Source organism: Apus apus, chromosome Z (assembly GCF_020740795.1).
Source record: "Apus apus isolate bApuApu2 chromosome Z, bApuApu2.pri.cur, whole genome shotgun sequence".
NCBI classification, from domain to species: domain Eukaryota; kingdom Metazoa; phylum Chordata; class Aves; order Apodiformes; family Apodidae; genus Apus; species Apus apus.
In genome coordinates, this window is record NC_067312.1 from 73,306,107 (window position 1) to 73,322,801 (window position 16,695).

Sequence of the window (16,695 nt, forward strand, 5' to 3'; positions counted from 1 at the left end):
AGCAAATATTTATTTAAATGAAAGCATCAAGATTTTTGTCTGATATTGTTAAATAGGATACTTTAAATATTAGAACAGAAGTTGTTAATTTTTTAAAATGTTTTCAAGCTTGTTTTTTATACACTTGTGGAAAGGTGGCAAAGATGTGGCTGGATTGCCAGCTACAGCTGTATTTTACATTCTTTTTAGCTGTTTAGAACTAGTTCATCTAGTTTGACATCACTGCTGGAACTTAGCCTTACAGACTTTTTTTTTCTTCAAGTGTACAATTCTTGCTAACATATTTGGAAATAGATGTGGTAAGAACTTATATATAGCACTAAGAAAAATAACACTGTCACAATATTTTTTCAGTTGGTCAGGTGTGCAGTTTTCTTGTGAGGCCTTCAGATAATACACCTGGTGATTATTCACTTTACTTTCGGACCAGTGAAAATATTCAGCGTTTTAAAATATGTCCAACATCAAACAATCAGTTTATGATGGGAGGCAGATACTACAATAGGTAAGTTTTAATGGTGAAAGGAGTTGTGCATATTTTAAGTTTATGTCAAGAATTTTTATAACCTGCTCCTGTTAATTATTTACTGTTAAAAGACTATAGTTTTCTCAATAGTATACTAACCATTTTGCCTGATTTGCTTAGCAGTTACTTGTAACCAAGCAAGTACTTCAAGCTTGCAGAAGCCTAAGCATAGCTTCTGCCTTTCAAAACATTTGTCCTTCTGCAAACTATTTTCTTCACACTACACATTGTGGATTGTATGGCTCATATGTGGGTCTGTAATTAAAGAGAATGCTGTGTTGTTGTGGAAGCTACTCTTTGTTCCCTTGTCTATTTGAAAAGGGAAAATAAAAATGTTAATTTTATCTGAAACATTCAGTGTAGTTTGAAAATAATAGAGATGGGTATTTACAGGAACAGGGAAAAATACCTTTGTTGTTGGAAGAAGTAATTGAATTGTGTTGTAAAATGTGTGGTACTTAGGTCAGGAGTACAGAGCTGTTTACTCAGAGTGAGCAAACTTGGGAGGCATTTGTTTTGCCATTGGTACAAAAAAAAAGTAATTGGTACAAAAAAGAAATAGCAATAAATGTTTCCCCTTCTGTGGGAGAAGGTGTCATACAGCTCAATCCTTGATGATCTTGTTTTTAGAGTAGTGGATGCAAGACTTCCCAGTAGTGACAACTCACCTCCCTCTTTTAAGTGGAGGCTGTTGCCTGCCTCACAAAAGCTGCGCCTTTCCAGACTTGCTCACGTAGAATCAGGGCATTCTTCATCCCAGTGGAGGATTGCTGTCACTTTCAGCTTGGCTTCTGAGTGGGTCGAGATCCAGCAGCTGGTCTGTCTGAGAAAATGCCAAGTTCTCGTAGCTAAGAAGTTGAGTGGCCTTTTTCATACGGTTTCAAATGGACAATGGTGTGAGGCTAAACAATTGGAACTTTTCAAATCTATGCATATCCCACACCCAGGCTGCTTGAATACCTTCTGCATCAGTCAGTCTGTCCTCCAGACATCCTTACTGAAAACCAAGCTAGTTGCAGTATCAGCCATTCATGAAGGTAAATACTTTTTCGCCCATTCTCTAGTTACGTGGCATTTTATAGGAGGATTATGGGCTAGGAGGCTGCACTCAGGGTGATGTCAGACTACCCAGCAAATTAGTGGAACTCATTCTCAGATGGTTTTGCAGCATTAAATAGTATACCTTCAGAAAGTTACTACCTTAAGTTGTTATTTTAGATTACTTTAGAATGCCACACTGGATTCATTTGAGTTATATACATAAATTGCATCTATCAGAAGAGGGTTCTTTTCATGGTGTTGAACAGAAAACAAGATTCTCAAGTTAGGGAGCACTAAGGAAAAAATGCCTTTCTTTTTTTTAATATTTTGTTACGTATTTTGCAGAGATCTTCCTCAGTGTGAAAGAGAATCTGCAGAGCTTTGATAGTTTTTGGTTTTTTGTTGAATGTTTTGGAGAATTACTGTTACACTCCCAGGCTGACATTTAGTCCAACTTAGCAAGTTGGTAAACTACCTGGAAACTCAAATATCTAATGAATTATGCAATGCAAGATAATAAGCCTGCAAAATAAACATGGTAACTGCCCAAATTCTATAATGTAAAATATACTGCAGAGCACAGTAAATAAGAAGCAGGAAAGAGGGAACAACAGTGGAATTTTAATTCTTTTATTAGTTAATTTAATGGGGACACTGTAAGAAAGAAATCTTTAAATATGTGAAGGCTAATGTGGTTTTGATACATAGAGTAATTTGAAGTGGCTGAAAAGTGACAAACAGGGCATTGAATCCAGAACAGAGATACATTAAACATGAATTTACGCAAGATAGTGAAACCATTTATAAGCATTTCTTGGTGCAGGGTGTTCTGTCTATGTGGCTTATCTAAAAATGTAGTGTTTGTCTTCACGGTTAAAATTTCAGATTTAAGAAGTGCTGCTTCTTGTTTAAATTAACCAGCTTGACAATTCCATTAACTAAGCTTTTTTTATAATTAACTGCTTTGGTAAATGCTCTGAAAGTATCTCCTTTGAAATCTGATATTAGCATTAGACTAGATCTTTATGATGTCCTTGGTAGCAGAGTATTTTTAATAATCTTACATGGTTTTTGTGATTGTATTTGAGTAAAAGATAAAATGAAAGCAGTCTCCTCTTTGTCTGCAGAGTATTGAGTACAGTTATGCTCTCAATCAATTACAGACCAAGATTTTCCATACAAAAGAAGCTAAAGAATAGTAAGGAAAGACAAAATGGAAGAAGTTTGTTTTATTTCTTTGATAATTTGAATATCCAGATGTGGGACTAGAACCACAATAACCTATATAAGCAACAGTATGTTTGATTGTATTCCAGAAGTTGTTATTCCAGGTTATCATAGGGAATCCTTTTGCATGTGCTCCCACCACACTGTGTAAAATGTTTAAAATCTCTGTTGAAGGGTATGAATGTCAGGCTGTGTTTGCAGTCTGTCTTACAGAGATCTGCTTTCATTACTTATTCTCTTCTGTCAGCTCTGCAGAACAGCCACCCTGTAGTCTTTTAGTTGTGCACTTGAAGGTCCCCGTATGTAGTGCCTATATACATATTGAGGTTTTATTTTAACTGTGTAACAAAGCAGTGTTTTCTGCATGGACTTCAGTAGAGCATAAAACTTCTCTGATCTTTCTGCTTATTCCATGGATAGTAAATTACTTCATTAATCAACTTTTTGTATTTTCATGGAAAAATGGGCAAAGCCATTTCTTGATGGTTGTTTTGAGTCTGTGGGTGAAGTTAATTTTCTTTATAGCAGCCAGTATGGTGCTGTGATTCAGACCTGAAGCTAAAACAGTCTTGATAACACTCCAGTGTTTTGGTTCTTGCTGAGCAGTGTGTAGAGCCTTTCTCTGTGTTCCAGAGAACCAAACTGACTAAAGAGATAGATTCAGCAATAAAAACCAGAGAGGATGTTTTGTCTTCTGAAGTGGGTGTTACTTTGACTGGGCATCAGTTTGCTTGTGAGAGGTGGTGGGTGAACGCTTTTCTATCACTGGTGTACTTTTCCCCCCATTTGCTTCTTAAACTCACTTTACCTTGACCCACAAGTTTCATCAAATAGGTCTTTGCTGTTTTTTGCTGTTGTCCTGAGGGCAGGGAATGAGCAAGCACAGTGGAGTGTTCAGCTGCTGGCTGGGTCATTACTCCACGGGCCTTTTAACATCTTCTTCCTTCTTTTCTTGAGCTTTTAATGCTGAGTGTGACATTGTGTCCAGGGAATCTATCCCTTTGCTGGTTCAGGCCAGCCTTTGTGCTGTGCCCACTCCCAAGTTGTTTGCCAGCCCTGTCCAACTTTTAGAATGGGTTCAGGGGACCAGGGATCAGGGAAAAAGGAAAGCCTCAGCACTGCAACGACAGTTAAGCAATAGTCAAAACCTGAGTCTGATATTAACACAGTGTTTCAATCACACATCTAAAACGCAGCACTTCATGGGCTTCTGTGAAGAACATTAACTCCATCCCAGGCAGACTGTGTACAGTAATGATTTTAGTAACTGTGTCGTGAAACCTCAGTCTGAAAATGTGTAAATACTGGTGTATGGATTTCTACTGTGAGGATGATTAGACACTGGAACAAGTTACCCAGAAATGTGTGGAGTCTCCATCCCTGGAGATGCTCGAGATGTGACTGCACAAGGGTTAGAGCAACCTGCTATCACTGACACTGCTTTGAGCTGAGGGATTGGGCTAGGTCTCCAGAAGTGCCTTCTGGAGTGCCTCAGTTGTTCTGTGAATAACTTCCTTATGTGTTTCACACAGTGTTTTTATAGATAGCATTTATTAAACTTTCAATTCTGATTTTAGAAAATATGGTAGGAAAAGCATATCAGGCCATATCTGTCCTTCTGTCTATCTGCCTTCCTTCCAAAATTCAACCTGCATAACAGCATTCAAGCAAACATGTAAAAGTAGTGGTTCTTCTTTGTTTCTATCAAGGGAGAAGATAAACAATAGGTCATAGAGTGAACAAGCTTTCAAGTTATCTTTAATTTGAAACAGTACAGTTTGAAAATTTAGTAAATGATTGAAAGATGATGTTGTTTCAACTGGTAGATTAATCTGTACTGTGATGGGCTGAACAATATAGGTTTAACATGAAAGCTTTGCCTTTATAATTCAACAATGCGTAGAATGGTGTTACTTAGTTCTGCTTTCTGGATTCTTCATTAGTGGAAATGTCAGCTTCTGGAATAACTCTTGATTCACTCTTTTAACTGCTTATGATTGTGAGATACTTTTAAAATCATCCAAGTAGCTGAGACCTGTGGAACCTTGCAAGACCTATGCAGAAATTAAAGTAACTATGATGTAGTATTGAGACCCATCTTATTTCTGAATATCAAATAAAATTTTAACTTTTTTTTTTAATCCATGCTTATTTATGCTTTCCGTGATGCATTTGTGTAAATAGGGTGTTTGTTGCTGTCAGACAACAAAGAGAGCCGTGTTTCATTTTCCTGTCCCCTAGATAACTTTTGTGGTCAGTCTGATTTCATGCTTGACGTTTTACATGTTAGATAACTCTAATCCCTTGCAAATTCTGTCGTGTACTTGTCTGGAGATACCTGGTATCTGTGTGTTTGCAGTGTTCAGGCATTTGAGCTGTTGTCATTGTCGTAAGGCAATATATGTGACCATCTGAATTGAGTCTGTGTGCGGGAGGAGAGGGCTGCAGAGCCAAGCCCTTAGTCGCTTCATCCAGGGAAAGTCCTAGTCTCTAGGGTCCTCCTAATTACAGAGGGAATTTTCAAATGCAACTTGAATTTATTCTTCATCCCATTTTACAAATTTGGAAGAAACTGGGCACCTACTCCTTATATTGAGGAAATCCCGGTGGCATTTTTAACCAAGGAAGGAGAGGAGGCATTGACAGTCAAGGTATTCTTGATTTGATGAGAAAAAATTTGATGCTTTTTTGCTTAATACAAGATGCTGGCAGTAGCTACTCAGCATGAAAAATAAACTTACTGAGTCATTTTCTGTAGTGTGGCAAAGTTTAATTTTTCTATGCAGAAAGTGGCATAACCAGATTGCATCTCAGCGAAAATCGAAAAAAAATATTTTAATTCAATAATGCTGAAAGAGATATCCTTGTCATTTTGCATACCTGAAAAACAAAAAAATACTTGTGGGAATATTATTTTATCAAGCATGCAGTAATTCATAGCTTTAGAATGAGAGAGAAAAGTGAATGAAGATGTCTTGGGATACCTTTATTTAGAAGTTTTTGAAATTATTTTTACAGTATCAGATTTTGTTCTTTTGACACAACTGTGTCCAATTGTAACTGGTCAAAGATTTTATTGCATGCCTTGTTGATTAGCTTATCACACAGATCTAAGTATGCAGAAGTGAAAAGATACACTCAGTACATTTTTCTTTTCTGCTTAATTATTTAGTTCCTTTTTAGGTTGATGTTTTGCATATGAATTATTTGTTTCTATGGATGTTCATGTTGCTTTTCTTTATTTCAGTGTAAATTTCAGTAGCTGCAATATTAAGTTAGCAACTCAGATGCCTTGAATTTTAGCTTTCTGCCTGTCACTGCTTCTCTCCTGGCCTTCCAAATGCAATTGCAATCTAAATCTTGTGATTAGAATGAGTGATTCCCTGTAGGATTGCTACCAATTTAATATATAACTTAATAGGATAGCTCAGTGTTTTCCAAGTATAGGCTATGTAAGCTCATCTACAAACCTTTTCTGTTTTCTTTTCCTGTCTTTCTAGAAGGAAATGGTTGTGTACTTGTAATATCTTCTATTCCCCTTCCCTAGTTACTCTAGGACTTGGAAAATTATTACCAATGAAATAGCAATTTTCATCCTGGTTGGAGAGCTGGTAATGCACATGTGCTACTTCAATGTGGAAAAAGTAGTGTCCTCATTTGGCATTTTAAGCAACTAATTAAAATACTTTGCAGAGTTTAGAATTAATACATTCTGAATACAGTTTTGTGAACTTTCTTGACTTCAGTATATTAGTAAATTCTCATCACTACAAATGAGATTATGATTTTATTAAAACTTTGTGAGAAAGTTTTCTGTGGTTTTCTGGAAAAATAAGTTCTCAAACAGAGGAAAAATTAACCTGTTTAACTTTTAATATCTCTTTCTTATTGGAACAGTATTGCTGACATCATTGAGCACTATAGAAAAGAACAGATTGTTGAAGGATATTACCTTAAAGATCCTGTTCCAATGCAGGTAAGATTTAATCTCTGAGTGTTTGTTGTTGAAGACACAGACATAATCATCATCAAATCAAGTTATAGGCTGAATTACAGCAGAGACCAGTGGTGGTTAAACAGCATCATCTCCAGTTTTAATGTTTTCAGCTTCTGTGTTTCTCATGTGTTATCCTCCAATGCATTCATTTGCCAAAGGTTGGCCTGTAGTCAACAGAGGATGTGGCAAGATCTGTCTGTCCTCTGAGGTTGCAGTGTGCCCCTCGCTCTGGTCCCTGGCTCAACCGTGCTGTGCCTCAGTCCCAGGTTAGGAGGAACCAGTCTGCCCCTCCTGTCTTCTGTGTCTGAGGTTTTCATTCTGCCAGAGGAAGCAGAAAAGCTTCAGGGATGACTGCAAGGCTGGGCTTGCGGAGCCTGTTCTGGAGCACTCTTGCCCCATAGCAGAAGTTCACCCTAAGAATCCACCAGCACACCGCATGATGTTACAAAGTATACATGTGTATTTCGTTGCCTTTCTGTTCCCAAACTATGTTTCAGTGGTTAGAAGTAGGCCTTTAGTTTACTTCCTAAATCAAGATACCGTCCGTTCATACCCCTTCGTGGGATGTGTTGTGTTAACATGAGAACATTTATTGTATTCTCCCTTAGCTTGCTAACCTAAGCCTGCCAAAGCTGATCCTGTCCCTTTATAATATACTTGTAATTGTCTTGCTGCCACCAGTTTTGGTGCAAGCTCACATTTTTGCAATGTGGTGGACCAGAACAGTTTAGAGTACCATTTCTTAGGCAATTCACTTTCTCTCTGGAAAATATTTAACAGCAATATCCTAGAATAGGTGTCATTTTTCTGTGGTGGGTTGATGCTGGCAAGCAGCTACGGACATGCTCATTTTTTTGTCTTGAGGCTGTGCAAGCTCTGATCAGCAAGAGACAAAGCACTGGTAGTTGCCAACACTGTTGTAGTCATAAACACAAAACAAAGTATCAGGGGTTGCTGTGACAAAGGTTGTCTCCATCCTGGCTAGACCTAGTTACGTTGTCATAGCCACATTATATTGTAACTCAGTCCACCTTTCCATTATTTCAGCTCTTTTAAGTTTCTAATTTGCTGTTTTCTAGTGGTATCAGCACTTGTAACTTTTGTGTTGTACTAGCAGACTGTCACCTTGTTATTCCGACCTTTCCTAGACTGTTAATTGAGTTGTATCATCAGTTCTTCCCAGTTGTTTGCTGCTGCTACCTCATGCTCAGGAATATGTTTGGGACAAAAAGCAAATATGAATCCTGAGACTGTTCCTTGAAAGGCTTCGCTGGTAGCTTTCTTCCTGCTCCATCATCCTTCTAGAGTCATGGAATTAATTATCTTCATTTTAGCTTTTTGTATATGCACTTACAGTTCCTGTATTATTAATAATCTCTGTCTTGACTCATTTTCCATGTGAGACTAGTTCAGATTCTTTTATCCTGTTGAGATATATTTATGACTTGCCTTGTTTACAAGTGTAGTAGTCAGCGGGGAATATTATGTTCAGCTTTGTTATCTGCCTTCCATATACTAGCACGCTCTGTTTTTGAGGGGGAAAAATGAAATCAGAAGTCTTGGGTACTTCTGGGGTCAATTTAATTGACTTCTGCTGTCTAATATGAAATGTACTTAATATCTGTCCCTGGATCTGTTGTTTTGCGCACTGTTCTGTGGATAGTTATGTTATGGAGATTATCTTGAGCTCATAAACATGTAGATGTTGCTTCCATTGAAGATCCTGTAATTCCTGCTAGTACTATAAAAATATTTTTCGTCTTCCGTTTGTCACGTTGTTCAAAATGGTAATTCTTGTCGATACACAGGCATGAATAAAAGTATTATATTTAGCATGAGGCAGTTCATATATCACTTTTCTTCTCAGTGCTGTTCATTCTGCTTGACAGTCCTAGTTTTCATGTTATCACTAAAGAAATGTTGCTCATCATCTTGCTTAGTAAGGTCAAACTTGGCTTGGCTTTTGGCCATTCTCATTTGTTAAGTGCATTTCCAGAGCCTACAGTTTTCCCTGTGAATTTGTCCTTTTTCTGTTTCAAGTTTCTGCTTTCTTCTGTTCTCCTGAGTTCTACTCAGTTAGGACATGTGAGTTCTAATGAGATTAATGAGGGACTGTGCAACTTTGAGTCTGTTTTAATTGTGATCAGCACTGTTCTTGTTGCTTCAGAGTTTATCCATGATTACTCAGTCCCAAAAGCTTTAGCAGAGGGCAGAAGCTAGAAGAATTTTAAGACTTGCATAAATTTAACAGAAATCATGGTGAAAGAGGCTGCTTTTTCTGGATTATGAAAATGACATGTTACTTGGGTGAAGCTGGTCTGTATTGAAAACTTCTATCACAATTATTGAAATACGGAAGTAGTTCTACTGCATTTCTAGCAAGTTTATTGTATGAAAAATTATATTGCTTTATTAAAATGCACGAGAGAAGAATAGTAGTGAGTTGATACCATTGAGTACGATGATCCTAGTTGCAGCTTCACAATAGACTTTTTTTCATGGTGGTTTCTGATCTTAAAATGTTTTTCTTACATCTTTACCAGCACCAAGAGCAAGTGCTTAATGATACAGTGGATGGAAAAGAAATCTACAATACGATTCGTCGGAAAACAAAGGATGCTTTTTATAAAAATATTGTCAAAAAAGGTTACCTTCTGAAAAAAAGTGAGTAATGTTTCCATGTATTATTTTTTTTTCCCTAAAAACAATGCAGGTATTTATCATAGATTCATAGAATATCTCATTGGAAGAGACCCATAAGCGTCATCAAGTCCAACTCCCTTCTTCTTGCAGGACTCCCTAACACTAAGCCATGTGACTAGGAGCATCATCCAGATGCTCCTTGAACTCTGACAGGCTTAGTCTGTGACTGCTTCCCTGGGGAGCCTGTTTCAGTGAAACACCATCCCTCAGTGAAGAAGAACCTTCTAAAATCCAGTGTGAATTTTCCTGATGCAGCTGCATTCCATTTCCTCAGGTCCTGTCTCTGGTCAGCAGTGAGAGCAGATCAGCACCTCCCCCTCTACTGCCCCCCTTGAGGAAGGTGTAGACTGGGATGAGGTCACCCCTCAGCCTTCTCTTCTCCAAACTGAATATGCATACTTAATTAATTTAGTATAGTGGTAGAAAGGACAAAATTGAATTGGGAAAAGGTCCTAGAAAATAGGTGAAGAGTAGGAAAGATCTCTTTCCTAGTGCATGAATAGAACACGATGCATAAAACTGCATTCAGGGTGAAAGTGTTAATTGGCAGTTCTGAAAAAAATCAGAGCCTAGCACAAAATCTAGGCATTTTTGTGAGAGACAGCATTCAAACTCATTAACTGAAGTATATTTTCATAAAAAGTCTTTGCATTTAATATAGAACTCATTAAATTCTAGCTGGTAAGAGTAGGCTAGAGAGCTAGAATAGCATATATCTTTATATTTGCTGGAGAGCACACTTTTTTGTTATTTTTAAAGTCTTAAATGTAGAAGATAGTCCTAACACTGACACAGTTAACGTAACATACAGTAAATACATTAAAAGTTAACTGCTTGACTCATCTCAGTATAACCCTGAGGAATTGCCATTGAACAAGTCTAGGAAGTTCTGAGAAAGCTAGTTTCTTGCCAAGTGTTGTATTTCTACTTTTTAAAAAAAGTGCAGTAATGAAGGCAGAAAAACTATCAACAGTAAAATTTCTGCAAATGACAGACTGTAACTAGAAAGGTAAGCTGCAGATAGTAACCTGGATAGTGACAAAAGTGAGAAGAAAGTATAATTGAAACACAACCAATATAGAAGGGACATAAAAAAATCAAAAGCACCCCAAATTGTAGACCCTCTGAACAGAGCAAGGAAAGCAACTCTCCTATTGAGAAAGCTGATTCTGAGAAGGGATGTAGAGGGATGTCCTAGAGTGACGAATCAAGTAAGAATTAAATGAAAACCTTTAGCTATAAGAAGTAGTGAGATACTTTAAATGTGCAAACCAGAGTAGGTGGAGAGAGGTGCACATGGAACAAATTCAGTAAAATCACTCTTCCATCTAGGAGACAGCGTGTAATAAGTGGATGTTAGAATTGTCATTTTGAAATGGTGCTAGTAGTTGTTTATGGAGGCTCAGGGTGGATGTATGATGATCAAAGTATAAGATAAAGGCTGAAGTTTCTATTAAGTGGTACTGTAACTTATACATGAGTTGCAGAAAATTCATAATCCATTGTAGTTCTGGGAACCTTTTTTCTGAGAGAAGTGGAATCAGCAAAATTCCTAGATATAGTTGTTTCTTGGGGTATGAGTCTCATTTAAGTTTGTATATAACATTTTCCTGTTTCTGTTCTTCAGCCATATTATTCTAAGAAACTGTAATGCAATCTCTTAAACATTGGTCAGAGTTTAGGAGTAACTTGTTCATGTAGAGTTTATTTCTGAATTAAAATTCTAATAAATAGGTTTCACTGGATCATTATTTGCAAACTATGCAGGTACAGTCTTAACACTGAAAGGAACTCACTGTCCAGGCAGCTCATGTGGACTTGCTTAAACCTGTTTAAATTAGCGAAAATGTTTAGAGAACCTTTTTCATCTCTGCCTGTATCTGTGAAGAGGGTCTAGTTCTGGCCACATGTTGCTTAAAATGGAGTATGTATATTGGTATTATAACTTCAGTGTGATTGCCTGTAGGTTGTTCTTCTGTTTGCAATTTGACAAAGACTTTACTGCTCTCTGTTGTTTTCTTCAGTAATGAAATTTGCACTCTTTTAAACAGTATTGTAACTTTTATTTGGCTTTCTCTACAGGTAAAGGAAAGAGATGGAAAAACTTGTACTTTATACTAGAGGGGAATGATGCCCAGCTTATTTATTTTGAAAGTGAAAAACGAGCCACAAAACCCAAAGGACTAATAGACCTTAGCGTGTGTTCCGTCTATGGAGTACATGACAGCTTGTTTGGCAGGTAGGACACTGGCTTTTATTTTTTGTATGTGCAGCAGGAGAGTTGGCTGCTAGTTTGAGATACGTACAAAATCCTGGCAAGATGTCTCTAGTCAACAGATAGCCCTGGATTGCACCATACCAAGGGTCTGTAGTTGGTGTGGGTTGCAAGAGCATATGTAGACAGATGTAGCAAGGTCAAGAATTCTGTCTGAAAAAGATTCACACTTTCTGATAGGTATTTGAGAACTAACCTGGATAGATGAAGTCTTTAAGGGCTTTTATGTAAAGCACAGTACCATTTTACTCCATTACTCGTTGTACTCTAGTACCCGTTTTATTGGTAACAAGAGCTGTGGGACAGGTTCAAATTCCATATGTTAGTACTGTTTCCTAAGCTCCTGAAAGACAGATCCATAATCTCTGATTATGATTATGATTGGGAACTCCTCCTGCTTCTAAAGCCTTTAAGAGTAGTCCTTGTTGACAAGTTTTTTTCCATTAGCAGACGGCTGTTTTTTGCCTTGACTCTTAAGTCCACTTACATGCCTATTCAGTACAGGCCATTCTAGAAGTTTCACAGTTTTCCAAAACAAAGTAGCTATACTGAAGAGCCAATTTCTTAAAATGACATACCTTACAAGCAAAATGCAGTTTTGAAGTCCCTAATTTTTAAGTTCTTTCTCTTTCTGTGTGTGATGATGCTACATGTATACAAACAAAAATGTGATGCAATGTTCCACGCTCCTTACAAACAAACAGCAAAAATGTATTAGTTCAGTGTAAGCTTTGTTTTGGCACAGATCAGTGAGTGTCAATATTATGAAGGTTCATAACATATTTTTTGTTTTTTTTTATTTTTAAGGCCAAACTGTTTTCAGATAGTAGTTCAGCACTTTAGTGAAGAGCATTACATCTTTTACTTTGCAGGCGAAACTCCAGAACAAGCACAGGTGAGAGCTTTTGTTGGTAAATATAACTTAAAAACTTAAAATACAACATTATCATTTGGTGTTTAATGATACTGCCCTTCTTAAACAGGAAGCAAGTGTGTCACAAATAGTGGCTATTTCTGTATTAGCAGGTGTTAGAGTAGAGGAGACCTGCAAGGAGTACAGTTAGTGTTGAGAATCCAGCACGTGTTACATACATTTGGGAGTTTAACTTTGGTTAAGTTCCAGTCAGGTCGCATTGACTGTATTTCCATTGTTTTCCATTTATGTTTCTGGAGAATGTTTTCTTTTTTTGATCTGGCTAAATTCAGAAGAATAAGTTACTCTCCAAGACTTCTGCATGTTATACACCAGAACATGTTAATTGGGAGTTCTTCAGAGGCATATTCCTGACATAAACTGAAGTGCTAGATCGCTCAGTAATCAAAGTATAGTAAACAGCTGCCATTTATAGTTATTTGTCCTATCCATAAATTGGTGGTTGTTCATAGTCTTGGGCCCTGATCATGCACAAAAAGTAAGGTTTTCTGGTTTTAGCTGGTGGCCTTTAGTTACTAGCTCTGTAGCAGTTATGTTTGCTGATTAAAGTTCTCTGAAATTCACTCACCAGCAGCAGAGTATACCTAAGATGAGATAATGTCCTTATTTATGAAGTTTACAGCTCTGAAACACACCTATTATATCAGAATTTAAGCTTTCTGTTTAATTTTATTTGAATTGGATGAAAGCAGTTCAAAGCACTCAGGGTCCTATTCACTAGAGCATGAAGGCTGTACAAATGTAGTATTCCTTTTGTGCTGCATATAAAGGAAAACACAAATTTTCCAGTTAAATTAATACAAATTTATGAAAGTCTCTAAGATGAAATTGGAGTGTCGGTGATATTTGTCACACAAGTGACAGAGAATATAGACATTAATTTCTACACTAATTACTGCATGTGGGTTTTTGTCATATTTGCAGTGTCTTCTCTGTTCCAGAAATCAAAAGCATTTAGAATGTGTAGAAGGCAGAATATCCTACCTTATACCCTGAACATTTGGTATAATCTGCTTTTGGTTTTGATTGGCTTGACAGGCTGTTCATTACATTTATACAGAATACAGGTATTTAGGTTTTTTTATAATATGGCTTCAACCCAGGAAAGTTTACAGATATTTCTCTTTTGAGAAGGTTCAGCTTTCTTCCCCCTGTAACATTTAAGTGAAGAATAGTTTTATTTGTATATTAAGGCTCTGGTAAATAAGTATCAAAGCAGTGCCATCCTGTGGGCTACATGTTGTCCTTATGGTTTGTATGGAACAAAAGCAGATGTAAAATGTGGCCTTAAATGCTACTGCCACTGTGCTTACTGTGGCACATTGTTTATTCTCACAGCTGTAAATTTTGCTGTTTAATGGGAGAGGTTTTTCTGCTGTGCCTGAGTACAGAGGCGTACTATGCATTCAGGAAGTTTCTGTTAAGAGTATTTAGGAGGCATTTGTTTCTTCGATTACTACTCCTTCTGAGAATAAGGAAACAAGCTGCTGAAACTTCATTATGTATGCTTGAAAGCTTTTCCTTATGTGGAAGGTTTTGAAAGCTGAAACTTAACTCAAAGCAGTCTAGCTGAGCATAGCTGCAGCACATCTTCCTGTATTTTAAAAAAAGGGAAGATACTGTGAAGAGTAAGATTGAAACAGTGTTATGGGTTTTTAATAATTTTGCTAAATTGTACTTTGAGACAAAGATTTAAAAAGGTTGTTGGTCAAACCTAAGTTTTGTGTTTTGCCAGAGCTACACAAAATCCAGTGATTCAAGGAAAAAAAATAGAGAATGGTGCTATAACATACCTTCCACCTTCCAAACACCCCTTGCAAAGCTCCTCTTACTAATTTGCTCACACTGCAGGGACTTTTTCAGAGAAGGCCTGGCAAGTTGGCAGTGCCTCTTAGCTTATTTGTTTTAAAAAAAAATATGCACAAGGTTCTACAGTTGTTTTGGTTTCAGACAACCTGTTTATTTCATTGATGAAATGAAATTCATCCATTCACTCTGCTTTATGCTTTTCTGAGTAAGTGAGGAATATTGGATATATGCTTCTCTGTTTCTCTGTTAACACTGTTTTTTGTTTGTAGTATGCACAGTATTATGACTGCCATGCATAAGTTCTAGAGAGAGTAATTAGAACAGTTTGTCTTGCTAACTGTAATTTCTCAAGCAAAGAAGTTTTTCTTCATTTTATATACCATTTGTAATTTAATGTAATGTCACTAGACTAGAAAATCGGTAAAAGTCACACTCTATACCCATTAGTATTGCTTGTATTTCTAAAATAGAAAAATGGTTCAGGTTTGCAAATCCTTTATTAGGTTTTGCTCTGTAAAGGTAAGGATTTTGCTTTAATAATCAAATTTACATACTTTGAAATTAGAAAAAAAATACGTTTTGCCTACCTAAAGGCAAAACCTCAGAGAGTTGGGGTTTTTTTCTGTCTGTTCCACTGCAATAAGCTGTATCTGACTTTGTTTTATTACACTCTTCTGTCCTTTTCTCTTAGGACTGGATGAAAGCTCTGCAGATGTTTTGCAGTTTAAGAAAAACCAGTCCAGGAACATCAAATAAACGTCTACGTCAGGTGAAGCTGATATTATGGGGTTGGCAGTGCATTTTGGAGTGTTTTGCCTCCTAATGAAACAACATGGAAAAATCTCCATTTTACTTTCAACAGTAGTAAATCTTACATGTGCTTTCCTTCCTTTTTGGAGTTACACAGTACCCTTGTGAAATCAAGTAGAAAGACCTGTCCTTTCTTTTACAGTATCTGTAACAAAGTCCAGAATGGCTTTAGGGGAACTTCACATTCTTTGCTAGGTATTAATTTCTGACCACGTTTGAGTAAAAGTGTTAAGAGTGTTTGTATTGCTTTAACTTCTAAAATTTACCACATATGGGAAGCTAAAAATTTGACAGACTTACCTGATGTGAACAAAACAGTTGTTACTCATTTTCAGTAACAAATACATGGGGAATAATGCTTGTAGCTTAGTTTCTCTTGGCCACTTTCAAATTCTGTCTTTGTCAGAATTTCCTCAGAGTTAGAAGACAGTCATAAATGGCTAAGTCTTTGGAGAATAACAGGAAAGTACTTCAAGACTCCCTGTTTGTTTTTTTTTAAAGTTAGGAATATTGAGTGTTGTTTTAACAGACAGTGGAGCGAGGAATAAAATGGGATGTTTTTCATGATGCACAACTATTCCATAGTTAACACTAAAGATCACAGAATACAGGATTACCTTGGTTGTAAGAAAGACCTTCAAGATAATTGTTAACCTAACACTGACAAGTCCTTAACTAAACCGTATCCTTAAGTACTATGTCTAATCTACTCTTAAATATCTCCCTGGGTGGTGAATCCACCAATGCCCTGGTCGACCTGTTCCAATGCCTGAAATCGGAAGACATTTTTTTGATGACAAAATTCTTCCTAACACCCAATCTAAACCTCCCCTGGAGAGCAACTTGAGGCCATTCCCTCTTGTCCTGTCACTTGTCACTTCATTGGCCAGTCCGATTCCCACCTCTTTACAACCTCCCCTCAGGTAGTTGTAGAGAGCAATGAGATCTCCCCTCAGCCTCCTCTTCTCCAGGCTGAACAGCCCCAGCTCCCTCCTCTAAGACCTGTTCTCCAGACCCCTCATCAGCCCAGTTGCCCTTCTCTGCACCCTCTCCAGCCCCTCCATGTTCTTTCTATCCTGCAATACCCAAAACTGCACCCAGTGCTTGAGGTGCAGCCTCACCAAGGCCAAGGAGAGGGGCAGGATCGCCTCCCTAGTCCTGCTGGTCACACTATTCCTGATGCAGGCCAGAATGCCACTGGCCTTCTTGGCCACCTGGGCACACTGCTGGCTCAGCTGCTGTCAATCAGCACCCCCAGGTTCCTCTCTGCTGGGCAGCTATCTAGCCACTCCTCCTCAAGCCTGTAGCTCTACTGGGGGTTGTTGTGGTCCAAATGCAGGACCCAACATTTGGCCTGACTGAAACTCTGCCAC

The 16,695-nt window shown here is 37.6% G+C and overlaps 1 protein-coding gene across 1 annotated transcript in view; it reads left to right on the forward strand.

Annotated features, from left to right (window-relative positions):
* Positions 1-16,695, forward strand: part of RASA1 (RAS p21 protein activator 1) — a 60,607-nt gene that overhangs the window by 24,827 nt on the left and 19,085 nt on the right. The window contains exons 8-13 of the mRNA XM_051642377.1: positions 355-505; positions 6,692-6,770; positions 9,335-9,455; positions 11,577-11,733; positions 12,577-12,664; positions 15,204-15,281. Coding sequence (XP_051498337.1) covers positions 355-505; positions 6,692-6,770; positions 9,335-9,455; positions 11,577-11,733; positions 12,577-12,664; positions 15,204-15,281 — 674 coding nt within the window. The remainder of the gene's footprint in view (positions 1-354; positions 506-6,691; positions 6,771-9,334; positions 9,456-11,576; positions 11,734-12,576; positions 12,665-15,203; positions 15,282-16,695) is intronic.